This window comes from Mya arenaria, chromosome 10, assembly GCF_026914265.1.
Source record: "Mya arenaria isolate MELC-2E11 chromosome 10, ASM2691426v1".
NCBI lineage: Eukaryota > Metazoa > Mollusca > Bivalvia > Myida > Myidae > Mya > Mya arenaria.
Window position 1 is genome coordinate 72,111,185 of NC_069131.1, and position 27,194 is coordinate 72,138,378.

Below are 27,194 nucleotides of genomic sequence, written 5' to 3' on the forward strand. Positions count from 1 at the left end.
AAACTTAGTAGTGTCCTGTTTAATGCTTGCAATCCTTAACAAAGTTACAGTCAACAATTTTTCATGAATGACAGTCCATGAGTGACAGTCAACAAGTTAAAGAATGACAAAATATGAGTAAGTCAAGAAGTTTTATGACCAAAAAGAAGTCTGATCACTCACAAAAATAATTGCGTATTACTATGATTCAACCACAAAAGTACACAAAGTGCATAAAAGGAAAATAAAACAATGAAATAGTGCAAGACTCTCAAAACTTCAAGAAAGCAGTGCGAAAACGACATGCTTGACATGTATGAGCATAAAAAACACATTGACAATAAAAAACATTGAAATTGTCAATCAGTCATTAAAATTAAGGAAGTATGACTCGCTAAATAAATGCAGAAATAGAGCAAACACAAAAAGAATTTAACAAGTATGAAGTTCTTGGGTGCAAGTATTCTTTAGATATTGAGCGGAAACCATAGGTCACAGCCAACGAATCATTTTTCACCTGAAGGTCACTGCGACCATGACCTTTGACCTACTGAAAAGTCAATAGGGGTCATCAACTATTCATGACCAACCAGCATACCAAGTATGAAGTTCCTGGATTTAAAAGACCTTCAGTTATTCAGTGGAAACCGTTTTTTTTTCACCTCAAGGTCACCGTAACCTTGACCTTTGACCTATTGATTTCAAAATAGGGGTCATTTACTGGTCATGACCAACATGCATACCAAGTATGAAGTTCCTGGGTCCAAGCGTCTATAGTTATTGAGCAGAAACAAAGTGTGACAGCACATAAATGGGGGAGATATCATTCTAGTTTCCACAGTCAGTATATACTGCAAGACTACATGAATATTTTTGAGAAATGAACAAGAATTTAAATCCATTATATAAATGTGTCATTTGATGGCTATTTTATAATACATGACTGAATGAATGTAAAATTTTGATAGGCATGAAATAGATAAAACCGTTATGGATCTCGGCAACTACTGAGTAATAGCTTGACAAAATGATATATTCATAGGCTGATGTATGGTCTAGCACCAAAATGTCCTGACCCCAGACCCTGCCTCACCCTTTCATTTGTGGAAATATGTTTTTCTGAGTGTTTGGTATGAGTACATCTATATATAAAAAATGAAAATGGTGACATTTATACCAGAGCTATGGAATCCATATCAAGTTTGTAGTCCTTATACTGTAAAAAAATACAAACAAAATCTTGGTATCTGTTCCAAAGCAAGGGTGAGAGTGGTCTAGGGGCTCAGGTGCCTCCTCTCACCCAAGAGGTTCCTTTATAAGTGATTTTAACGAAGTTTTCAACTAAAATTTTCAATCTTACAATATCTGGTCATAAGCTATGCAGGGATCATGTTGATGAAATCGAGACTTGCTAAAAAAACACACGAATCCTTAATTCATTTTCATTTATGTTACCAAGTGATCAACATTTTGATGAACAAGCCCGAATATTTAAATAACCCTTGCACATATTGTCCAAATGTAACTTTTTTTACAACGCAGTAGCACCTTTGGCTGTTCAACTGCACGAAAGGGGAAAATATTTTGATTGGACGGTTTGAGTCTAACTTTGTGTTCACTTGGGATTGTAAAACAACCGTTCCTTATTTGATTATATTACACTAGTGTAAAATAACTTGACATTGGTGTCAAAACTTTTTACCCAAAATTGAATAATAACTTTAATTTTGGAGACTGCTGTGTCGTTTCATAACAAGAATCTCACATTCATTGCCCTTAATTACAATTAGGCATGAAAGTTGTTACAGTCAAATGTTGCTTAAATAAAAAAAATTCTAAACTTGTGTCAAAGTTTTTGTTTTAAATGGCCAGGAATGTGAGATCCTACATGTATAACCTGACCGATTAACCACCCTAAGCTGTGAGATCCTACATGTATAACCTGACCGATTAACCACCCTAAACTAACAAGTACGTACCAGTATAATAACGACAAAGCCGATAAGCAGGAACACGAGGACCATGGAGTTGATAATACTCAACCAGTGGATCTGAAATGTACACAAGTTTCAATGATAAAATTCTGGCTCTCAAATGTACAGAGCTGGGAAGGTATTCATAAAAGTTCTTAAGTCATTTCTTTACTTAAGTCATTTCTTTACTTTTACTTAAGTCATTTCTTTACTTAAGTCATTTCTTTACTTAAGTCGATTTATTTACTTAAGTCATTTCTTTACTTAAGTCGATTTCTTTACTTAAGTCATTTCTTTACTTAAGTCGATTTCTTTACTTAAGTCATTTCTTTACTTAAGTCATTTCTTTACTTAAGTCGATTTCTTTACATAAGTCGATTTCTTTACTTAAGTCATTTCTTTACTTAAGTCGATTTCTTTAATTTTTCATAGTCAAATCAAAAAGAAATGTATACATGTTGTTAACATTAAAGTATTTTTTTCAATGAGGTCAATGAAAATAATGTATTTCAGAATTCAAAATGAGATGATACTAAAATCAGGAAAGTAGCTTAAGTTAGGAAATGACTTTATGAAACCAGCGCAGGTGACCAAAATTTATATACGGTATGATATGATATGATAATAAGCAAGGGAAATATTATAGAGAAAAATCAACTAAAAACTGGTTATACTATGTTTGGTACACAGGGTATTTACATATGAAACAATTTATTCCAAGTCCATGAACATGAACAGAGAGCAATAAATTAAGCCATATTCTGGGGGGGGGGGGGGGGGAATAACTGCATATTCTTTATCATAAAATGTGGTAGTTGTTATGTTTGGTTAAAGTTTGCCAATGTTATCATGCAAACTAGCCAAAACATAATTTGCGGACTGAGGACAGCTTATCAACACATAACTGGCCCCATTTTTTATATGCAAGCAACGTCCCAAATAAATGCGCAAACAACAAACCTCGAGAGTTTTGGGGAAAAAGCTGTTGTCTCGCAGTCTCTTGGAGCGCTCCTCATATTTTAACCTGAAAAAATGACAACATTCTTTTTTATTTCTGACATCATGCATCATACCTGCTCACAGTAGAACAATTGACTGTTATTAATGTAGAAGGTGGAGATTGAAAATAGTTTAAATTATTAAATTTATTATCGAAATAATCAGACATTTTCGATAAATTTTCGATTGTGTAATCAAAATTGGGAGAAAATTAAATGTTGGAAACTAAATCGCAAAAATAACAAGCTGCATTTGATCGTTAATAAGTTATCATAAAAAAAGCTAGTAGGTCTTAGCTGAATACAAAATAGTTTATACTGTTGTTCCATATGTTTCTATTTTTTAGAAAATGCAGACACAAAATGATAATCAATATCGAAATCATGCAATATTTGGTGACCTCAATCCAAAACAATAAATTTTTCATTTTTTCTCTGGTTTTGCTTATTAAAATAGTTCTTAAATCTATCAGTCTTTTCTTTGTTATATATAGAAACAATCTACAGAATTTTAGAATGCGTTTTATTGTTGTTTCTATTTTGAAGAGATAACTGAAACTCTTACCCAGAATTATGCCACTTCACACTGTAGGTAAACGCCACTTCCAGTGGGGCCGTAACATCGTCCAAACTGACCGGCTCCTTTTCCTTCGTCGAGACATTTGCGTAGATGATGTGTTCTCCATTATACTCGATGTTAAAATGAAGGTGAGCCCACAGGTAGACTTTATGGGTGTGAGGGAGAAAGCCCCCCTCTTCTAAGTGACCAATAAACCCGCGAATTGGAATATCATCTGAAATACATTATACATAAGTTTTAATTATATAAAGTGAGTCCATTTTTCTCTTAGGTGATATTTTCATTCCTTTTACACTGATATCAACTCTTACATCTGGATAGGTCAGCTCCCTATTCAACATAATGAAAGTGGGATTCAAACTATCAAAGAAAAGGCCTATAATCAAATATCAAATAAACTGATATATTGCAATGTGCCATAAAATGTAACATTATGTGAAATAATTTCCTATTTTCTATGTGGCCTATCAGAAAACATAACACCAAGTGACATAATTGCCCATTCACTAGATGTTGCAAAAAAATATCTACATAAATACACCACATCATACAAGTATGCCATAAGTAGAGATGCTTATGCTCGAATAATTTTTCTCCATTTCCAGGAAGCATAACTAGCCAATGATTTAGGGCCAGAGCTATTTCCCTTATCTCACACAAAAAACTCATGTTTAACCTTCAATAGTTCTAAATACTAAACACTTTTCCTCCTTAAAATGAAGGGTATTTTTGTCTAAGGGTATTTTTGTCTAAGGGTTCAGAAGCTGTCCTATCACATAACGTTGCTTGTGCTAGTCTCAGTGGTATATAACTCGACCTTGACATCATTTCCCCCTACTAATCAAACTTCAAACTTTTTACCTAAAAAAGGAATATTTTTTTTATTTTGGGCAATGAATGTGTCATGCGATAAAAAGAATCTTACATTTATTGCCATTTAAAACTCATTACCAAAAGACATATATCTACCTAAAGGCTTGCTTCACAACTTTTTGTTTGAAATTACGATTAAAGAAAAATGCTATATATTCAGCAGTGGTCGAAATCAGCACAAGCCCGCAAGCCCTGCACTGGTAAATTGTCTTCTGGGCTTGCTAAAATTCTGAATTTTATATATCAGGGCTTGTTAAAATATAAGATGCCAAGCAATAGAATAAGAATTCGGGCTTGTTCATCCAAATGTCTAATTTCAATGACTGATTCAGGGATGTCATCAGACCAACAATTGAAATCCTAAAATTGGGTTTGACTTTAAGGGGTTTGGCTTCTTGTGGGTTTAGGAAAATTTGAAATATTAATTTAAAGCCATTTATGTCCATTTCAAGGTATTTCCTACTATTTCTGATGCAAATGTCCAGCGAATAAGTGAAAACACTATATAAACATACAGCAGTCTGAGACTGCAAGCTCTCATTCCGGGCTCGCAGTCATGATTTCAGGACAAATTCTGAATTAAAACATCCCTGCGTTAGACAAGCATAGTTCTCAGTAGATTGGATTAAAAACATAAGCACTATTAGAGAGCTTGTTTGTGTAGTCATATAATGTTTTTATGTCATTTCTAAATGTCAGAGAAGGCTTAATGAAATTAACTACAAGTGCACTTAAAATATCCTTAAACTTAATTCTTCTAAGCTATTTATGCATAAATCTACTGTTTATTAAAAAAACCCACCCCATTTAGACAGACATTAGAACAAAATTACAACACATTCTTATTAATGTTGCAAAAGGATATTTAAATTGCTTTTTTATCATTTTCTTTTAATGAAATATACTTTTTCTGTCATATTTCCGTGAGCAATTTTGCAATAATTAAAAGAAAATATTTAAAATGTCAGTTTCTTTACAGCTAAAGTTGTACTTTATGTGAAACATGAAGAACAACAATTCCACTTACACTGTCCATGATTAAATGCCATACAACACATTTAAATAAATTGTATTTCCATTATCAAGAGCAACCTTTCTGCACCTTACAGCTTGCATAATAACAACAGCCCAACTTCACAGATCGAATGCCAAAGCTTGTCTTGTTTTTCCATTAGAAAGGGGCATAACTCAACAATCACTAACGTCAGAATACCTTACATACATGTATGTATTGTATCTGGCAACATGTCTACCAAGTTTCATTGTAATAAGTTAATTTAGTTATATACCATGTGAAAGTCAGAGTACCTTCTCATACATGTGGGTATTGTCTCTGAGAACATGTCTACCAAGTTTCATTATAATAAACTAATTTAGTTATATACCATGTGAAAGTCAGAGTACAGGCCTTCCTATACAAACATGTGCGCATTTTCTCTGACAACACGTCTACCAAGTTTCACTATAATCTGTTAATTTAGTTATATACCATGTTAAAGTCAGAGTACCTTGCCATGTACATGTGTGTATTGTCTCTGACAACATGTCTACCAAGTTTCACTATAATCTGTTAATTTAGTTATATACCATGTTAAAGTCAGAGTACCTTGCCATGTACATGTGTGTATTGTCTCTGACAACATGTCTACCAAGTTTCATTTTAATAAGCTAACTTTTTTGTATTAAAACACTTATTTCCTAAAAAAAAATATTTTGGATATTTTTACGCACAATCTTTAATAAGAAATATCATGTCAATGTTATAATACTATAATAAAAATGCACAGTTAGGCCTAAAAAAAAAAATACATTTGGTTCGGGTTACCCGACCCTACCTACGGAATAGGCGCCGACCCTAACGTTTTTATAGTCAGTTTGAAAAAAATAAATGAAAAACTAAAAAAAAAAAAAAAAAAAAAAAATGTTTTTCTTTTTTTTTTTGCTTTTCAATATGAAGTTTAAAACCTTAATTGCTTATATAGAAGATAACTTTAACACCATTCTCCAATGATGAAAATGACATTCTTATATAAAGCCTAATAAAAAAAATAAAAAAAAAAAAATAAAAAGCCTACCTACCCTACCTATTTTTGAAAAGGATGTAACCCTAACCAAACAATTTTTTTTTAGGCCTTAGCAGTGTTTTTACATGTTAGAATAAAATGGATTATTAAACAGTTATTGATCAGTAGCATTCACAATTACCAATTGTAAAACTCACCTATGACAAACTCAAAGTAGTACAGATCCTCGATAGCATCTCGCAGCAGCTGTAAGTCGTCTTCTTCAAACCGCACACGACACAGTTCCTTGTTCGCTACATCCTCTATAAAGGAAATAACACAAACAGTTTTTTAATAAAAATTTTAATTGAATTTAATAGAAGAAATTTCAACATAAATATTTTTCTTAAAATGTAATACATCATTTTATCAATACAAATTCACATATGCATAAATATCTTCATTTTTCTACAAAAAAAGCTTGCGTTTAAAAATGCTATATACACACAAAACAAGATAGATTAAGATTGGGTTTTGTTTAAATTTACTTTACAAAGATATTGACAAAGTATTCCCTTTCGTTGGCACCATATTTTTTGTTGGTGTCAGCGTGAATGGTAGGGGGAAACCAGGCTACCTGGAGGAAAATCACTTGTCTGGCTTTGACATAAACCAAACTCACATACGCCAAGTTTTATCCTTAAAGCTTAACCCTTTACTTCATAGATACGCAATTTTACTTATCTATCCATAGCTTCAAAGATACGGATCTTAACATTTTATCCATAGCTTCATAGATACGTAATCCTACGTATTCGTAATGTAGGGGCATTTATTTTCATACCTGATGCTTGTTTATTCGCTATAAATTCATATTCATGAAGTATAAACATCGATAAATACAATGTACTAAAAAAAACACTATGTTACTATTTAAAGAATTTCGGAAAATCGCGAAATAAGGTCACTGGTATCAAAGATGCGTAAAACGTTGACTGCGCAGGTTTATGGGCATTCCTTTCTCGTTTTCCTCGTGGAAATTTACACAATATTGCAAGTTATAATTAACTACCAATAATACAACTATATTTTATTGATCACGCGCCTGACGTCACAGGTCATGGTTCGAAAACGTGTCAAAATGTCGGCCATGTTGGATAAACAAAAAATCATCTGGCTTGTATAAACAAAGGCCATAAATCATTATATGGGACATATGTGTCACTTCTGTTTCGCTAATCCGGTCATAAAAATGCGCATCTGCTTCTACAAATTGAAAGTAAGTACAAATGTGTTATAAAATAATGACTATCCCTATTGTTAAACTTTGACATGACCCAATTTAACTTCGATCAGCTGTTGAAACACGTGTTTTCGAATACACAAGAATGCAATGTAGAGCTAATTTCTGCCCTTGTTAACTTCAGTTTAAAACAACATTCCTGAATAATGTCATTTATATTTCAGTGTTTGTCTGACGAATCGGAACATTCTGGCTTCGATTAAAATTAGTTTGAGTACGACGTCGAGATGGCGAATTCGGACCTCGGCGTCACGCACACAAGGATACGAGAAATGAGGATTTTTAAAATCAAACCCAAATGACAATACCTGGACATGCAATAAACGATATAAATTTAGAATACAACAACATGCAGGCCTCATTTAGTAGTTGAATAATAACTTTATTTGTTCATTGTATTGTTTAATAACCGAAAGTTATACGTACTGTGACTGTTGATCAACTTTTTTTTTCTTCTGTTTCATATATATAAATATACCGTGCTTCTTTGTTGTGAATTATTTTTTAATTCTGTCCATCTTTGTTTCAATTCAGGTTGCATTAAATGAATTATAAAAATATGTTGTTTATATAATATTTTGTGTTATGTTTGATAAATAAAAGTGTAATAAAAATTAATTTTCATCAAATTTGACATATTTTTCTGTTTATTTATGAATATCATGTGTAAATAATTTAGATAACAAAATAAAATTTATATGACTGGATTGGAAATTTAATTCTCTATAAACTTTACATTGATGACTTATTGATTAAACCAAAAGAAATACTAAGAAAATAGGTTTGTAATACATGAGGGTTAAAATTCCAATAATATCAATAATCTCCTATGAAGTAGGGGTACTGATATGAGCTGATAAGCCATACACTGGCAGCCTGAAATGGCTTAGGTTTACATGAAGTAAAGGGTTAAAGGTTCTTTCAAACAGTAACTGCCTCATTGAAAATAACAACTACAGATTAATGTTTTAAGGAATAGAAAAATGTCCAGGTAATAACAACTCTCTATATGAGATCTTTCTTCAAAGACAAATCTCTCCATTGTTACAAGAGATGAGGACAGTCGCATCATGGATTAGCTGAATTTCACCCATTACTGAATCATTCAAATGTTTGTGGCCCTCATAGTAAATTTATCCCCATAAATCAATGGACACAGCTAATTGCTTTTGCAATTACAAATTACTCAGCAAATAGGGAGCCCAGGGGTGGTATTCAATTTAAGTCTTACTGGGATCTAAGAACCATGTAGCTAATCGGTACGTGTACCTTTACAGTGAATGCAGTATGATGTACGACCATATAAGATTTACATCAGTTGCATATGGAATACCATCTCAAGTGCCATATTCAATGTTGTTCTTATCCTTGGCCTTTGAGACATGCCTCACTGATTCCATTCAGTTCATTGGCCAGTTATTTTCACCCATTCAGTTCATTGGCCAGTTATTTTCACCCATTCAGTTCATTGGCCAGTTATTTTCACCCATTCAGTTCATTGGCCAGTTATTTTCATCCATTCAGTTCATTGGCCAGTTATTTTTATCCATTCCTTCCATTGGCCAGTTATTTTTATCCATTCAGTCCATTGGCCAGTTATTTTCACCCATTCAGTTCATTGGCCAGTTATTTTATCCATTCAGTCCATTGGCCAGTTATTTTCATCCATTCAGTTCATTGGCCAGTTATTTTATCCATTCAGTCCATTGGCCAGTTATTTTTATCCATTCCTTCCATTGGCCAGTTATTTTTATCCATTCAGTCCATTGGCCAGTTATTTTTATCCATTCAGTCCATTGGCCAGTTATTTTTATCCATTCAGTTCATTGGCAAGTTATTTTTACAGTCCAATCAAAACACTTTGACGCTGATCTTTAAAATAAGTAAACTGTAAGGGGAATACAGCCCCAGGAATCTGACAGTCCTATATTAAGGCCCGAACACCTTATTTCTATAAGAGTATTGAAACTTCATGCAATTAGCAAAATCTTTAGCAGAATAGATTGATTCTATGGAATTAGTTTTCTTTTCTGTGTGATTTTGCATTTATCAATAGCTGTTGGACTCCTTGATTATAACTTGGACTTCTATAATTTGTAGGTTAGGTAGTCTGACAGACTTCTGTGCAAACTAGAAATGTGTCCATAGGACACGGATGCCCCCACTTCGATTTTTTGTCACAGAAAATAAGCCATAATGATTATTCAGGATAATCTGAGGGCCCTAACTCCTAAATGATTAAAGCGATTTCCATGGCTATCGAACTTGATCAAGATATTATGGTCACAAACATGTGTTAAAAGTTTGGTGAGGATTGGACAAACAGTTTTCAAGAATTAGATCGGAAACAATCTTCGGGACGTATTTTTCAAGTCTTTTTTTGCAAATAAAGGGCCGTAACTCCTAAATGACAAAAGCGATTTCCATGGCTATCGAACTTGATCAAGATATTATGGTCACAATCATGTATGTAAAGTTTGGTGAGGATTGGACACATACTTTTCAAGAATTAGATTGGAAACATATATTTTTGAAGTATTTTTGGCAAAAAAGGGCCGTAACTCCTAAATGACTAAAGCGATTTCCATGACTATCGAACTTGATCAAGATATTATGGTCACAAACATGTGTTTAAAGTTTGGTGAGGATTGGACAAACGGTTTTCAAGAATTAGATCGGAAACAATCTTCGGGAATTTTTGGCAAAAAAGGGCCGTAACTCCTAAATGACTAAAGCGATTTCCATGACTATCGAACTTGATCAAGATATTATGGTCACAAACATGTGTTTAAAGTTTGGTGAGGATTGGACAAACGGTTTTCAAGAATTAGATCGGAAACAATCTTCGGGACGTACGTACGTACGTACGTACGTACGTACGTACGGACAAGGGCAACCCTATATGCCGCCACTTTGTGGGGGCATAAAAACAAAACAAGTGTTTTACATTGGCTGGTTAACTCTCTTTTGATCTTTTTAAATCCACTAGTATTACAGTTCATTCCTGTTAGAATGCATAAGAATAAGTCTTCCAGTACATGCAAAAATGTGATAAAACATTGAGAGCCTTACTTTAGAATTACCTGGAATAAAGGTGTCCCTGAGATGATTAGAACAAACTCTTAATTAAGCCAAGCACATTTGACAGGTTTATTCCTTTAACTAAGAGCATTAATACCATATCTAAGGATTTAGTTACTGAAAATGAAGAAAAAAATATGGATGTTAACTCGTTTTATTTCTAATCTTTTCATAAAGAAGAAATTAAGTATTGATTGGTGGCGTTGATGATGGTTAAGGATTTTCTATCACAAACTAAAGTAATAAAGACTAGAGGAGGTGTGTGACAACGTGGTCGATGCAGATTACGGCTTACAACTGACAGTCAGGCGATGTGGATTAACAAGGAAAAATATGAGAAAAGAAAATGCAGGATGGCAGAAAACAAGTTTTCCTTTCACATCCTTGCAGGCTCAATTCTGACCCCCATTCCCCGTGGACAGATTTTTTTGGATTAATTTAAAACATTAGTTGGTTATGGTCACTGAGTAAAACTTTAAATAAGAGGTATTCAAATTCCTTCATGATTTGTTTTTTATTGTTGATGAAGTTGTACAGCCAAAACATTTAGAAAATAAAAGGTGAAGACTTTCAATTGTGTTTATGGGATAAAAATATTACATTTGAATTACCTTACAAGATGTTAGTAATTGTTTAAAAAAACAAAACAAAAAAAGAAAACAATAACAATGCACATTCTTTCAAAAATCTAATGACGCTAAGACTACAGGCCGTCTCTAAGTTAGAGGACCCACACAAAGATCTGACCACTTATGGGATTTGTCTTGAGAAGAATTGGAAGCCGACAAAACTCTCGCCACTTCACCAATGAAGAGCACTAAATCTGGATACAAACTGACATTATTCCACGCGCTAAGACGTTGGATCTACTAAAACTCAATCTGTCAAATGCCAATTTGCATTTAAATCTCGATCCTGATTGAAGCCCCATCCGTAACATAAGCAGCTTAGAATGATCACTTCGTAAATCCTATTTTCCTTTTTTATTATTCTTATTCTTCCTATTCTTTTCAAAAAACAATCTGCATCGGCTAGATGATTGCATATGATTTTTCAAGCTTTTCATGTCTCTTGATGAGATTAGAAATTAATCAGCCCAAGCTCGGTTTCCAACGAGAATAAGGGGGGGTAATTCCGCTAGATGGACGTTGATAGGTATAATCCGCGAACATCTAATCACATACTGACAAATTCCTCATTAACCTGAGTATTCATCTTTTATTGAGGATTATACATCAGGTCAGCCACGATACGGGCAATCTACGGGGTGGAGGCGGAAATGTTGTAAGTGACATTAAATAAAGATACACATAGAACCTTCCACTATATCAACTTTCAAATTCTTATTTCGTCTCCTCTTATAAACCGTTACGGATTCATTAGTATTAGGAACATTATTTCACCGAGTTCATATTAAGGATTTTCTATCAGGCACCATTGTTCTTACTTTGACAATATTAAAGTGGGGGATATTTTAACATGGTTAAGGTACTTAGTTACAGATTTGAAGTTATGGGGTTACTTAATTCGACTTATATTATTTTGGTTAAAGAACATAGTTATGAGATTAATTCATTGACTTGATTTCATTATTGTCAAATAATTTAATTATAGATTTAAAGTTATGGGGTAACTTTATTTGACTTATATCAGTAAGGTAAAAGTCAATAGTAATGAGATAAATTCATTCACTTAAGGTCAAATAACTCACTTACAGACTAGAAGTTATGAGGTTTATTAACGTTCGATTTATTTCACCATGGTCCAAGTACTCAATTATAGATTTGAAGTTGTGAGGTTTTATGATGTTTGATTTATTTCACCATGGTCAAAGTAAGGGATTGAACAAGAATCAAGTATAGCTGAAGGGCGAAGGCCGATTATTTACCTTCCAGGTCCGCGATAATTGAGTATATTAATCCATAACTGATTGTCGATTGGAATAGCAAAGGGAAGTAACCACTGTATCGTGTAAAGACACATGTACCCGTACTCTATAAAGCCAGGAAAAGTACTGACAAATACAGCAATCATAACACAGGGGAGTTAATTCTTGCAACTTCCTTTCAAAATGACAGCACCCATAGCATGACATGATCTTTACAATTTTCTCAGCAATACAGGCTTGATTGTCTGGAAATACCTCGGGTTTAAGAAAGCAAAGGTGGGCAACCACTCAAAACCAATTTAGTCATGGAAACGTTATAATATCTTGATTTGAACATTTCTGAACTTTAATTTGAAGTTATTCTTTAAATTCAAACAATTCACAGCCAAATCTTTATGCTTTATACACATGACTATGATTGCTAAAAAAGCATTAATTTTGTAATGTTGAACTATGATTGACTGAAGTGATATATCTTTGATAAGATTGTTTTGATGTTACTAACTACAGGGCTTCCATTAAGAATTTGAAACTGGAAGTATGATAATTTCCTGTCCATCCATATTGGAAGTTTTTCACTGAAATTTTGAAGTTTTAGTCTCCCGAATACAATAATTCTTTCCACTGACTATTGCAACTAGCATGTTAAAAATCAAATAATTTGCAACTATAAAAAGCCAAATTTACCGATCTAGATTATAATAATTAATGTTACTTCAAGACTGATTGAAATTGTGACCATACAAGTAATATTGACACAAGGTTTTGATATTTTGAACTTTCAACTTTTGAAGTTTCTTTAAAATTATGTACTTTCAAGGGATTAATTTTGGAAGTTTTAGCCCATTTCTAGTTCACACAGTCAGGAAACATTTAAATGGTAGGTATTCATGTCTGTTTCATTTGAAAAAAAAATTTGATTGAAGAAGCTGTTTTTAAAGCTGATAACTATTTTATTAGTATCAGCTGAGTTATAGGAGCTAGAAGCTTTTAATTAAATGTATTAGAACACAAATTAAACACTCTATTTAAAGCCTTTGAGTCTTAAAGAAAGGCAAAATAACCAGACCAGAAACCAAATTAGGTCATCAGACATGAACTTTAGCAAGTCAGAAAAAGTCCATGCAGAAATTTCAAAAAAGTTAAATAGAATAAACAAAGTTGCATTTATAACAATTTCCTTATACTTTATTCGTCGATTGTCTACTGTAAAAACTTCATGGGCAAATCAAATGTTGTGTTTCTAGGAATTACCCCAAGGGGTATATTAACCCCAACCCCAGACATTACCCCATAAGTTAATGTTGCCATAAAATCCAACATATGTCAATCTATATTTCTTTTTTCAGATGAGCTAAAAATGAGTTGGATGTGAAATAATGACTGAATTTCTAAATCCTGTTCATTGTCCCATTTTTTCTTTAAATTTTTCACTTTTGCACATTATATTCCTATTAACAGTCACCCAATAGATATAATACATAGGGATGTAACAGACTATTTGGTTATAGTGCGCTCCACAATCTTAAGTGGCAAAGAACAATATACTGTTGATCAACAAAATACAACACATAATTAATACAAAGGTTTAATTCATTGCCTTACAAGTTATGTTTAAATGATTTTATTAAAATTAAATTGGACAAAAAGAGTGCCTGCTGTGTCATTCAAACCAGGTTGTCCAGTTTTCACAGTGGTAAGTGCGCTCGCTTCTCACCAAGGCGGCCGGGTTGGATTCCTAATCTGGGAGCATGCGAGTCTGATTGGTGGTCTAAGTGGGTTTTCTCTAGGTTCCATGGTTTCCCCCACTTTACAAGACCTCACTGTCACAAAGCATCGTGCCAACGAGAGTGACTTAGTGACTCAGTATAAGTTAACATAACATTCTTCATAATTGTTGTAAAACAAAGTTTAATATAAACTGACTCAAACCTTTGAAGTCCTGATTCATAGTCAAGGGCATAATTGTGAGCTGCAACAGCTTACACAAATCATTGTAGAAAAGTGTACTTAAACATTTCCCATGATATATCTCAAATGATATTGAATCCCAGCAGAAAGTATTGGATAAATTTAACTTCCTTGTTGAATTACATTTATTATATAGCTAAAGGAAGCCTCTGATTGGCTGACAGAAATGTCGCCATAAAATGACCTACTTTGCTTGAACCTCAGACTGTAATACAGGAATTATTAATAAAATATTCTGGTTTGCCCAAGCTAATCCTCCAGTACAAACAGAATTATACCATTTTAATACACACTGACACATGTTACTTTGGAAACAAAAGAGTCATTGGCCTGTTACATGAATTTCAATAGTTCGAAATTCACCTCTTATTTGTATATGCATGGGAAAACCCAGTTATGTGTTTTCTGGGCTATATATATTAAATCTCAACTGATATGCCCTGTAAAATTGTCTAAGTGAACATCTTTATCACAATATCAAAGTTAAAAAATATCTCACATAAAATATAAACCAGAATGAATCGTTTCAGACCAAATTAGACAAATAGCCAAAGAAGCGCCATCTTTTGCGCTAAATCCTGGACCCTCCCATGCATTATATATGGAAACAGGATTCCACATTTGATTTATATAATGTTTCATCAGATTTGAGCAAAGCAATTTTTTAAAGATGAACTTTATCTCTAGGAACACATCAATGTTACAAAAGCACAGCCAAGGGCAAACTCACGTTTGAAGTTGATGTTGTACATAGAGACAGCCATACGATCTCCATCCAAAACCTCGCCCAGGGTCAAGCTCTTGTGTTCAATCTAAAAATAGAATAACTTTCATTAAAGGGACTTACCACAAGATTTTGTGTTGGTAAACTTTCATTAAAGGGACTTACCACAAGATTTTGTGTTGGTAAACTTTCATTAAAGGGACTTACCACAAGATTTTGTGTTGGTAATCATTTTTTCCTTTAACTTTGATAACATTGAGTGATTTTACTAACTTTCATGAACAAACACCACATAGAAACTGGCAGATATTCATTTGAATTAAATTCTGTAAATCCAGGCCTTCACTGATCAAATTTTCAATACCTTTATGTACTATTTTTAGCAACTATTTTTCTATCACATTTCTGAATAATTATTAATAATCAGGGTTCTCAATAAGTTTCGGTTGAACCGTCTCAAATAGTAAAATAACCGACCAGCTTCTACTTAATATTCTACTGAAAATTCAATTAGTTTCCAAATTTCTTATTGAAAACACTGATAATAGAGCTCTAGTTTTGTAACTATTATGATGTTTTACCATTTAAACAAACATTTTCTTCACACTTTACATCCTTTTTTTTCACTGTCAGAACTAAAGTTCCTAACAGCAATTTAGATCTATTACTGGCGATTCAATAAACAGCAACTTTCTAGTGCATCACACCATGGCCATAACATTATATGTATAAAGACCTCCACCTTCTTTTTTGAAAAAAAAAAACAGCGTAAAACATATAAATCAAATCATCCAAACTATTCCATACATAACTGATAAGAAAGTGTGTTTTTTTCTGGAATTTGGGGAAGATACCAGTCCTATACCCATGGAGTTTGGAATTTTTATGTTGTTTTTCACAAATATGGATTTTTTTATTAATACTACCGTAAATGACTGGGTATTAGACGCACTTTTTTCCCTCAGATTTTGATGCAAAAAAATGCCTGCGTATAATACCCAGTAACAATTTTTTGAACTTTTTTTCTGATGTCAATTTCAAGCCGAGAGTTTGTTTAGATTTATGTAGAAAGGGATGTTACTCGCGTCATATTGATCGAGTATATAAGGGTTAAAACGGCAGTTGAAGATCGGGATACGGTATATCGTAAGACGTTTATAATTTCAACAAAAATATTTTATATTTGGACACCAATAATTATTTCCCAAAATAATTTATTTTGCGTACCTAATTTTCGGACACCCAAAGGACATCAATCATAACTTTCATAGTTACCAAGTTTCACAGACGAAGAATATTGATTTTTATCTTTACACTGCCTGGCTAGATTACCTAACCGTATACACCACTGTGACAATTTAATGAGTTACTACCCATCCTAAACGATTTATTGCCTGTTGAAAAGGAAGTGTGATATATTTATTTGAGGATTAAACAAACAACAAGGGCAGTCAAGGGATTAAGAAAACATCGACATGGCATGTTTGTTAAACGATCTGTCAATAAGCTTTCAAACTTGTACCACACTTATAGACTATATGAAGCAATAATTGTACAGTTATACATTAATCCTGCATAGCAATGTCCATGCTCTCCACGAGATCCTCGTGGGCATAACTGTAAGTTATGTGACGTCACACAGTGTGACTCTTTGATCTGAAGCCGATAGAATGTGTTTATTCAGTTCAGTGCATGTATAAAATGGTGTTTTAATTAACTTCATGAAGGATTTACACTTATAGGCGTAATAAATAAGTTTATGACCATTGATTACTACGGATAAATTAATAAGTGGTAAAAAGCAAACATGAAGAAAAAAGGCAGGTTAAACAAACATGTAAACAAAATGTAAAAATGATAATTTTCTATGTATTCGGAGAGCGAAAAAAATAATTAATTTATGGTGTCCGAACTCTTGTGAATTACGGTATTCAATATTATTTTGAATAATAAATTGAATTAAACAATAATCAAACTTACATATAAAAAAGCAAAGTTGGGCACTGTCAAAATATTTTTTGCTTAACATAACTTCATTCTCGACAGTATGGTTTTAAAGATAACCATCGCCATTTTCACGAAAAAAACATTTTTTGTCACTGTCAACAAACATGGTGGCTGAAAATGCCGGACGATTTTGACATTTTTTCTATGCGTCTTTTAACCAAAAACATAGATTTAAAAGTTTTTTTCTCGGATTTTTCACAGATTTTTTTCCCTGCGTCTAATACCCCCTATCGTCTTATACCCAGTCATTTACGGTATGTAAGTTGAACATACAAAAATGCTTTTTTTACCTTTTATTTGTGAGCCTTAGTAACATCAGCAAAAATATACTACATGTTTTCAAAAAGAACTTTCTTAATTGATTTTTTTTCAAATTCAACATGTGTTGTATCTTTTTGGCATTTGGATCAAACCAATATGGGCTGTATATATTTTGGAAAACCCTATGATATTATATCCCACCTTGTCTGGCCTGCATACAGGCAGCTGGTAGTAGTGGTAGGTCTCATGTGGGTTGAAGTATGGACCAACTTTGTTCACATACATTACCACCTGAAACAATATAATAATAATTTTTAACAATTACCTTTCATAGCCTAATCAAATTGCAGGGCTTCCATTAAGAATTTGAATCTGGAAGTATGAACTTCCTGTCCATCAAATTCTGAAGTTTTTCACTGAAATGTGGAAGTTTAGGTCTCCTGAATAAGATATATTTTTTCACTATTTTTCAATTAGTATTAAAAATCTAATAATTTGCAATTTAACTTGCCAAATTCACATACTTATACTATAATGATTCATCTTTCTTAAAGACTGATTGAAGTTGTGACCTTAAAATTAATATTGACACCAGGTTTTGATATTTTCAACTTCCAAGCTTTCAACTTAACTTCCAAGTTAACTTAAAAAATATGGAAGTTTTTTTACTTCCAAGGGATCAATTTTGGAAGTTTTAACCCATTTCTAGGGAATAATAAACTTCCAAATTTCCTTTAACGGAAGCCCTGCAAATTGTATTGAAATCTTGTATGAAAGAAACTAAATTAAATTCTTTCACTGATGTTAGTGAAGCATAACATCAGACTTTAGTTAAACAACAATGGTTTTGAATAAACAAGGTTTTGAATTTAGAATTTTGGATGAACAAGCAGGAATTCCTATTGAAGAGCTTGTAATAAAAAGAGCCTTCACAGAGACAGCGCGCTCGACTATTCCCACACTTTTCAGTGTAAGGATTGAAAAGAATTTCTGAGTCACATAAAAGGTGGCAAAAATTATATAATATGCAAGATAGAGTTATCTTACTTGATGAATTAAGACTGTTGAATAATTGCAAGCCTGTGTAAAAAGTTTCAATGCAATACATGATGTATTTGCTGAGTTATTGACTTAAAAGCGGTTACATGCAAAACCTAAACCAGAACTTCTATGTCTAATAAAAAAGGGTCATTTTTTGAATTTAATGCAAAATAGTGTTATCCTACTTGGTTATTTAAGTAGACTGGATGGTTGAGTACCATTGTATAAAGTCTCAATACAATACATCAAGTAGTTGCTGAGATATTAACCTATGTATGCTTACATGCAAAACCTTAACCAGAATTTCCAAGTCAAATAATAAAGGCCCATAATTTGCATTATATTCAAAAAAGTGTTATCTAACTTCATTTATTTAGTAGGTTAGAAAGTTGGGAATACATATCCAAAGTTTCAATGCAATAAATGATGTATTTAATGAGGTAATGATTTAAAGGTGCTTGCATGCAAAACCTTTACCAAGGTGTGATGCTGCCGGCGCTGCTGACATCAGGGTGAGTTGTATAGCTCTCCTTATTCTTCGAATAGTTGAGCTAAAAATCATTTAACGATTCCCACTATATAAACTCCAAAATTTGAGCAAGCACAGAGAGCATTTTAGCAGTGCAGGGCTTGTGCTTATTTTGACCACTGATAACTCAAACCTGTTTGACCCCTTCGGTAAAGCTGTAAATTTTAACTTGCCCTTTTTCTGTTATGAACTTGTGATGCATAAACAAGATCCTAACAGATAAGTATAGGTTAGAGATTCTTAATTAAAATCTTCGTGAAAAAGTAACCAAAGGGAATGGAATCCAAGGAAATATCATAAGGCAAGACGAGCTGGGCTGTGAGGTCTGCAAACCTGGATTGTATTGGCAGTATTCGAAAACATCATCTTATAAATATGGTCTTTGAATATGAGCTGTATCAATACAATGTATTATGAAGTCTCCCCTTTAAGTGCCCAAATGATATGGTAAAAAAATGTTCAATACTTTTAATAGGTATTAAAATGATGGTTTATTCTACTGAAGATAATGATGATATGATGAACATCCTCCAACTTAGCTGAAAGTGCCCTACCCATAAAAAAATGTATTCTGTCTAGAAGCAAGTTGAAATAAAAGAGCCATTAACACACAGTTAACAAATATCAACTTATGTTTCTAACATTTAAAACACAAGTAAAAAAATTCTACTACTTTAAAGTTCTTGTATTTTAGTATTTGCAAAAAAAAATGACAGACTTTTCCCCACCCACAGTACGAAGGAAGAAATAGCTATATTTTTCATGGTGTTTCAGCTTAAATAATAAAAATAATAATCTACAGACGATAAATCAAAACTACTTGCACTGTGTAGCTACAATACCTTTGCATTTTCTTCGTATTTTGAACTAAAAACGGTGGTAAACAGTGCCAACACAACAAAAAGTTGACAGGCAGCCATGTTTGTTGATATAGTCTCTAAACAAAATGTAAAATATTGAGGACTGATGGATATGCGCAGTATTGAAATTTCTTTACTTAATTACGTATCAAATGTTATAAAATTAAATTAATTTATAATTATGGTGCTTCTATATTTCACCAAATTAGTTTTTATGAGTCTTCCACGGATTGGAGAGTTGGAAAATCCAAAATTGGATTGCACTTTTTCCAGAATTATATTAATCCGCGTTAAATACTCATCTGTCAGTGGGATTCTCAAAACTTAATTGACAGGAACTTTTACACCTTAATTTACTTAAAATACTATTTTTCCAACATTTTTTTCTAATTTAATAAAATTTTAAGGGTTGTAAACGGTATGTTTTACAATGTCTTATGACAAAATAAACCCTGGGTAAGAATTTCAATCAACGGGTGTTGTTGGGTCACTAATCCTCTTAGGAGGATGAATGGATTTATTACAAGATGACAACAAATACGGGGCTCACTTGTGTATTGGATGCCGTGGGCTGAAATCCTGGTATCCATACATATGCCACAATATTTGGCTTTATTAAGATCCATTCCATAAACTCCGATTCCTGACAAACCCTTTCTTGGGTGTTAATCCTAATCCATTGCACATCCATTCTTTACTGAAAGTGACAGAACTTCTGAAGTTCATAGACATCATCAACCATATGACAAAATGGATTTTGGCTCTCACGTTTCAGCGGATGACAAACCCCAGGTAATGATTTGCTCTTATATTAATTAAAGTAGTAAATATATTGTTTTATTATTTTTTTTACTTTCATTTTTTACTATTTAGACAACATATTGACTATCTAAATGGTGTGGAAAATGTCTGTATACTAACATTTTATGACAAAATGGAACTTTGGCAATCATTCTCAGCAGATGATTAAGTTAGATTAAGTTGGGGGATTCCATTCGCGGAAACATGAGCGTAAACACTAATAATTCTGTATACTGTATGTAAGTATATCAAATGCAGTTTTCCTCAAATCATTATCAATTTATTTTGAATAGTTACAGGTTTGCTGAAATGACAGTAGAGTGGATGATACAGTATACAAATTCATACTATTGTTGTATTACTCTTAAACTCTTTTGCATGCTATAAGTACACTACTGATACATGTGAGATGACTACCAGCACTCTAAACAGTCCAATCAGAGTGAAGTATTTGGTGCATTCTATTTTTGTTACGCAGTATTTTTTTGAGTACATGACTGGGTTCACCCATATACTAGGCTGAGAGGTCATACGTAATGATCTACTAACCTGCACATGAACAACTTTTAGGTAGTTATATAGTTCATGTATAACAAAATAAACAAATTTATTCCTACAGTCACTGTTGCTCCCTTGTATATATTGGTCTTATTTGTTATACATGAACTACACAGTCATATATCCTGTATTTACTAACTCCAAGATTACTCTAAATTTCCCAGTTTACCTTTCAATTTAGTTAATCATAACCCATTACAGTGCTCCAGCCAGGATTTGAAAATGGCAGAGTGCTTGGTAGGAAAGGGCACTTTTTATGGGTGTAGAATGAGCCTTAATGGGGCACAATACAAAATGGCACAGCAGGGTGTTGTTTAAGACAGCAGGATGCTGTAAAAGGGCACCAGGATGCCCCACCCTGCTATTGAGGTCTAGCTGAAGCACTGCCATTGCCACAGTAAATCTGCGATCGAACCAACCTAACTATGTGTCGAGGTCAATGCTTAGTCCTGACAATTTTGCTTCTATTTTCAATGTATTGACGATGGATAAAAACCTTAAATAAGTCGAGGACACGAGCACCATTGCTAGTCCCAAATACAAAAATCATTCGCAAAAACTTATGAATACCTTGAGGCCATTATTTAACACATTTTCCTGAATGCGTGTTCCAAAATAAACACACGACTGCTAGGTGTTAAAAGTTTCGCAAGTTGTAAAAATTGCAATGACAGATTAAAGAAAATTTGATAGGGTGTGAAAAAACGATTATCACCATTTATGCAAGACCGCTATTACTTGAAAAGTGCATTTTGAGAAGCTCATTTTGAGAGGCTAATGCTGAGAATTCAATTATGAGGAATGTAAATGAGTTATAAACATATGAATAAACCCCTAACATATTATAATTCAACAGTTCCCCGTGAAAGAAAAGATGCATGCAACAATCGGTATGACAACTTCAAACTTTGAAAAAAACATTGTAAGACATTTCATAACAGACTTAAATGGAAACTTGGGTCATTGGAAAGATCCGATAAGTCAAGGTTTTAACTCCGGCCCCGGTGTCCTCGCAGTTTTACTGCACATCATTTCCAATGATATGGAACATCCACACCTCAGGGATTTTCACAAGCCTTTGTGAGTGATCAAGGACGGGATTTTGACAACACTTGGTAATATTTACAAATCCCCTTGTGTCCCTGCGACTTTCATGTCTTAAGAACCGAAGGTCTTTAAAAATGTTTTCCATAAAATACAAGTTTCAGGTAAGATCTAGATGTATGACTTGCGAGAATATTACCACTTGAATTAAAAAAATATTTTTGCAAAATATTTTTTTGACAAACATGCAAATTAATATATTTGTTCTGCCCAATAGAAATGGGGCAATGTTATATTACACATGTGTATACAGAAAAATATGTGATTTCTATTGTTAACCCTGATAGCTATACTTAACCAGAAATAAGGTGTAGCAAGTAATAAAACATTTTATAAAACATTTTATTATTTAAAGTGTATTGTACACTCGTGTGTAATTTTGCAAAATGGAGTTTACACCTTAGTTTCATAAAAAAATGTTAGTGTTCTGGCACATTGAATTGCAAACAACATTTCATCAAACTCCTTAACGCAGAACTCGAAGCAATTAAAAACATCATGTAGCACTTACTTTCCTTTGTTTTATGAAATCTATGCTGGTCCAGGGAAATAACTGTGTAGGATATTGATATAATTTTACATCGGTTTAGCAGCCATTTTTGATTTGGTCAAAACAGTTGTTCCCGTTTTATTACCGTTAAAGCTTGCGTTTCGATGCCCTATCCATTACCATACTTCAACAATTTTATTGTCTTATTAAGAAATATGTAAATGGCCAAAACTATTGAATGGAGGAAGCAGTGCAACAACTAATATTTTTTTAACCATTCATATCCCGTAGTTATCCTTCAACAACTGAAATTGTTTATGTTTAATAAAAACATTGGATGAAAATCGATTTTGCTTGATAACAATCGATTGCCGCTGATGTTGGTCGCCCAGCAATGATTTTTCGATTATATCGGATCACCACGTCATCACTATGTATTTAAAATATATTTATGAGAGAAATACAGAAAAGTACATCAAAAAGTGAAACACCTCTTGCAAATAAATTTGAATATTTGTTGTTTTTTTCCCAATGTATGAGTTTGCTGTTAGAGGCATAATCTTCAGTTTCCTGGTTTTAAATCTTCAAAATTTAATGCAAACAAAAATCTTTTGCATCCTGCTTAATTTATGATATTGTAAATAAATCTTAAAGATAAATTTACCTGGCTATGGTTTTTAAAAGTTGATGTTTAAAGGAATTCAGTGAGGTACAAATCGTTTACAATGACAACAAAGTCTGTTAAGACCTTTTCTGCCGCTTTTCAAAGAATTTATGACAATAGATCTCGTATTTAACCTTTTGGTTAACAAGTGAACAGTTGTTACCAGTATTTTTTTCCTTGCATTATATAATCCACATTAAATGAATTATTTTAATGTCTGACCATTTAAAGGGACTAGACACCAGATGATACAATTGCAAGAAAAAAAGCAAATTGTCAAAAAATACATAAAATTGATATTGTTGTGTACAAGGCATTGAATCTTACTTATTGATGTATCTCATCACTTATGACAAATGTATCTTTTGCAGTATTTGTGTATTTCTCCAATTTAACTTTTTGGGACCATCTAGCCTTTATAAATGGAGTTTTCAAAAAATGGCTACATGGCCACACATTCCCCAGTTATTTTTTTTTTTACTTTTTAATCTGTGCCTAAATAAAATGTTTTTATTTGGTTTGATCATTAAAGTCAAAAATGTTAATCAAAATAATGCATTGAAATTTAAAAATGTTTTTTAAACCTATGAGTGTGAACCTATAATGTACCCCTTTAACAATGAGAGTGTCTTTATAATCAGTAAGATTCTTTCCGGCAGTTTCATATTTATAACCAATCTGATATTTGTCAATGTAAAGTACTGGGATAATAAGTCCATCTGGGAATCAATTAAATTCATTAATTAGCGAAGACTGGTCTAGCTATCTGATCATTATATGAGTTTCCGGCCATATATGGCATTGGAAAACGAGCCACGATCCATAATTGTAAATATATCTCTCCAGGAGTCTGATTTTATTCTGCTAATACAAACGTAAGCCGAACCCTGGATTATGGCGTTAATACGAGATTAATCAATATCATGGAAATAAAGAAGGACGCAAGATGGTTAGCAGAAATCTCCTAGTCGCCATGGTTACTTTCTGATAATATTTACAATGTTTTACTCAGAAAAATGAGACGCACACACTTGCTGTAATTCTTCCTTATAAGCTTACGATAATCTGTTAGCCGCAAATCACTAGATTTATGATTGTGACTGGGGTGTGGATGTTTTGAGGTTTTTGAGAAATAAGTTCCTGTAATTGTGAATATCAGGTGTGTTCTGTTTTTTTAAATTTAAAGGGAATATTTTTGTGTCAATAAAAGTTATATAAAAACAAAATAGTGATCAAGATTATTCTAGAGATTTTTGTACAGAAAAGATAAGTTGAACATGTTTATGATTTATAAATGTTCCCTATTATGCAGTTTCACCTTTAACTGTAAACTACATGTATTAACCCTTAAGCTGCTGATGGCGATTTTAAAGGCTTTGCAAACAGCTTGGAACCAGACCAGACGCCGAGTAACTCGGCGCCTGGTCAGGTTCCAAGCTGTTTGCCACTCAGTCAATATATCCCCAAAGTTTTAAGTAAATTGAAATTTTTTTAGAATAAACCAGACGACATTTTTGAGCAGACGACAATTTACCCAGCATGCAAAGGGTTAAGTACAGATCGAGTTGTTTTTTGACAGTACCTAGTTGCAGTCTTTGATTTGTAATTGATTACAAAATGCTGCCATGTTCAAATGATAATCTTACTGGTCATGCATTTAAAGTGCTTAAAGCTGCACTCTCACAGATTGACAGTTTTGACCTTCTTTATTTTTGTCTCAGAATCAGCTCATTTCGGTATCAATGCCTTCAATTTAGGCATATAAGATAACTCACAATAAATCAGACCTCAACTGTTTAAAAAACGGCCGAAATTTCCAGCGTTTATAACGCTTTAAGCCATAAAACATCAATTTTCGACCATAGAAATTAAAAACTGCTTTCTAATCTTAAGGCAACCTTCTTAATCACTGGTAATTTTCATACATTCAGCTCATTCGAAGACAAAAAATAAAAAAAGTATGAAAACCGTCAATCTGTGAGAGTGCAGCTTTAATATGTGAAGATATACCATAATTATAAGCAGTACTCTTAGAAAAAGGACTTTAATAGAACAATCATGTTCATGCAAAAATAGCTTTCATGTTCGTGTGTTAATAACATAACTGTTTTTGTCACATGAAGGGTTTTCTCTGAGAGATGCCATCAGAATTTCCAATCTTGGGCAAGCTAATCTGATAACTCAAGCCAGAGTGTGCCTAAATCTAATAATCCATAGTCTTGCTGCATAATCTAATGCTAAGGCAGGATGTTCAGTGATGCTTTAAGCAGGCAATGTTGTTTGCATTGAAGATAGGGGCCATTTATGGTTTCAGGGTTTAAAGTATCGGACCAACAGAACTGTTAAAAGGGACTGTACACCAGGTTGACACCAAAAAAAGTTTTTTTCTGTAACGAATCTCAGGACAATTATCTAATAGAATGTGTTACGCTTTGATATCATAATTGTAAAAAAAGTACCAAAATGTAAAAAAAAAATTGTGTCAGAGACGGGGTTCGAACCCGTGTGGCCAAAATTGCAGTCCAGCGTCGTATCCACTGAGCTACGACGGCTTACTCTAATTGGATGACATAATTAAGCTATATACCTTCCTTGGTAATAACATGTGATAACAATGACTAGCTAATCACGCATAAGGAATAAATTCTACATGGTAGACATACCCAGTAATCTTTTTTAATGGAAAAATACAAAATAACTGCTAAACTTTAATAAATTGTAAACTATGTGGTTCTTCAGTTAGTAAGTTTCATTGCATTGTACACATCGATGCCAAGTTTATGTCAGTTTTCAACAATTTTTCTTCTTTTTTTTTTTCGCTATTTTATCATATGGAGTACAGCCCCTTTAATTATAATTATTTCATTACATCATTTCAAAGGATTTTAAGTGTGCAAAAAAAAGAAAAGTAAAACATTTCCCTAAAATTCCTTATTTTAGCCTTCAAATGTTGCAAAATAAGTTATTTGCCTCTGATCTCAGTTGAAATATGGGTAGATATACACACTTACCAGTGGTATACCTTGGATAGCGGGGGGGGAAATGGGCCATGTTTCAGGTGGCCCAGCAGTGCCGGGTGTTTTGGGTTTGTCTTTGTGCCAAAAATAGCGGGGAATGGTCCTTACCTGGGGTGCGGGGGCTTTTAGCTGGGATGTAACCAGCAGTTCGTCTTTGCAGGGCGGCGATTTCACCGGGCTTGGCTGGACCAAAAGACAAAGTCCCTGCTATTCCCTGGACCTGGGGGGGGGGGGGGGGGGGGGGGCAGGGTTACAATTGACTAGTGCATAAGCTAATTATACTTTTCAAATAATAACAAAATCATATGGGGTCACCAGGCATCCAAATTTAACATTAAAGTGGAGCTAACAAAGTACTAGCTTATCTGTTAGCTGGATACCTTAATGCTTGGAACCGACTAGTTTATCTGTTGGCCGGATACCTTAATGCTTGGAACCGACTAGTTTATCTGTTGGCCGGATACCTTAATGCTTGGAACCGGCTAGCTT

The 27,194-nt window shown here is 33.3% G+C and overlaps 2 protein-coding genes across 4 annotated transcripts in view; one reads left to right on the forward strand and one right to left on the reverse strand.

Annotated features, from left to right (window-relative positions):
- The window catches only part of LOC128206722 (transmembrane 9 superfamily member 1-like), a 29,489-nt gene extending 9,354 nt beyond the window's left edge, over positions 1-20,135 (reverse strand). Inside the window, exons 1-8 of one of the 2 annotated variants that reach the window (XM_052909366.1) lie at positions 20,054-20,135; positions 17,843-17,932; positions 15,380-15,461; positions 6,625-6,729; positions 3,516-3,744; positions 2,913-2,976; positions 1,959-2,030; positions 1,157-1,195 (exon numbers count right to left, since the gene is read on the reverse strand). In XM_052909366.1, coding sequence (XP_052765326.1) covers positions 1,157-1,195; positions 1,959-2,030; positions 2,913-2,976; positions 3,516-3,744; positions 6,625-6,729; positions 15,380-15,461; positions 17,843-17,932; positions 20,054-20,131 — 759 coding nt within the window. In that variant the 5' untranslated portion in view covers positions 20,132-20,135. The remainder of the gene's footprint in view (positions 1-1,156; positions 1,196-1,958; positions 2,031-2,912; positions 2,977-3,515; positions 3,745-6,624; positions 6,730-15,379; positions 15,462-17,842; positions 17,933-20,053) is intronic. The other variant, XM_052909367.1, reaches the window with a different exon arrangement.
- Positions 20,136-20,402: 267 nt separating this feature from the next.
- LOC128206072 (uncharacterized) overlaps positions 20,403-27,194 on the forward strand; it is a 60,959-nt gene continuing 54,167 nt past the window's right edge. Inside the window, exon 1 of one of the 2 annotated variants that reach the window (XM_052908211.1) lies at positions 20,403-20,863. In XM_052908211.1, the coding sequence (XP_052764171.1) occupies positions 20,822-20,863 (42 nt within the window). In that variant the 5' untranslated portion in view covers positions 20,403-20,821. The remainder of the gene's footprint in view (positions 20,864-27,194) is intronic. The other variant, XM_052908210.1, reaches the window with a different exon arrangement.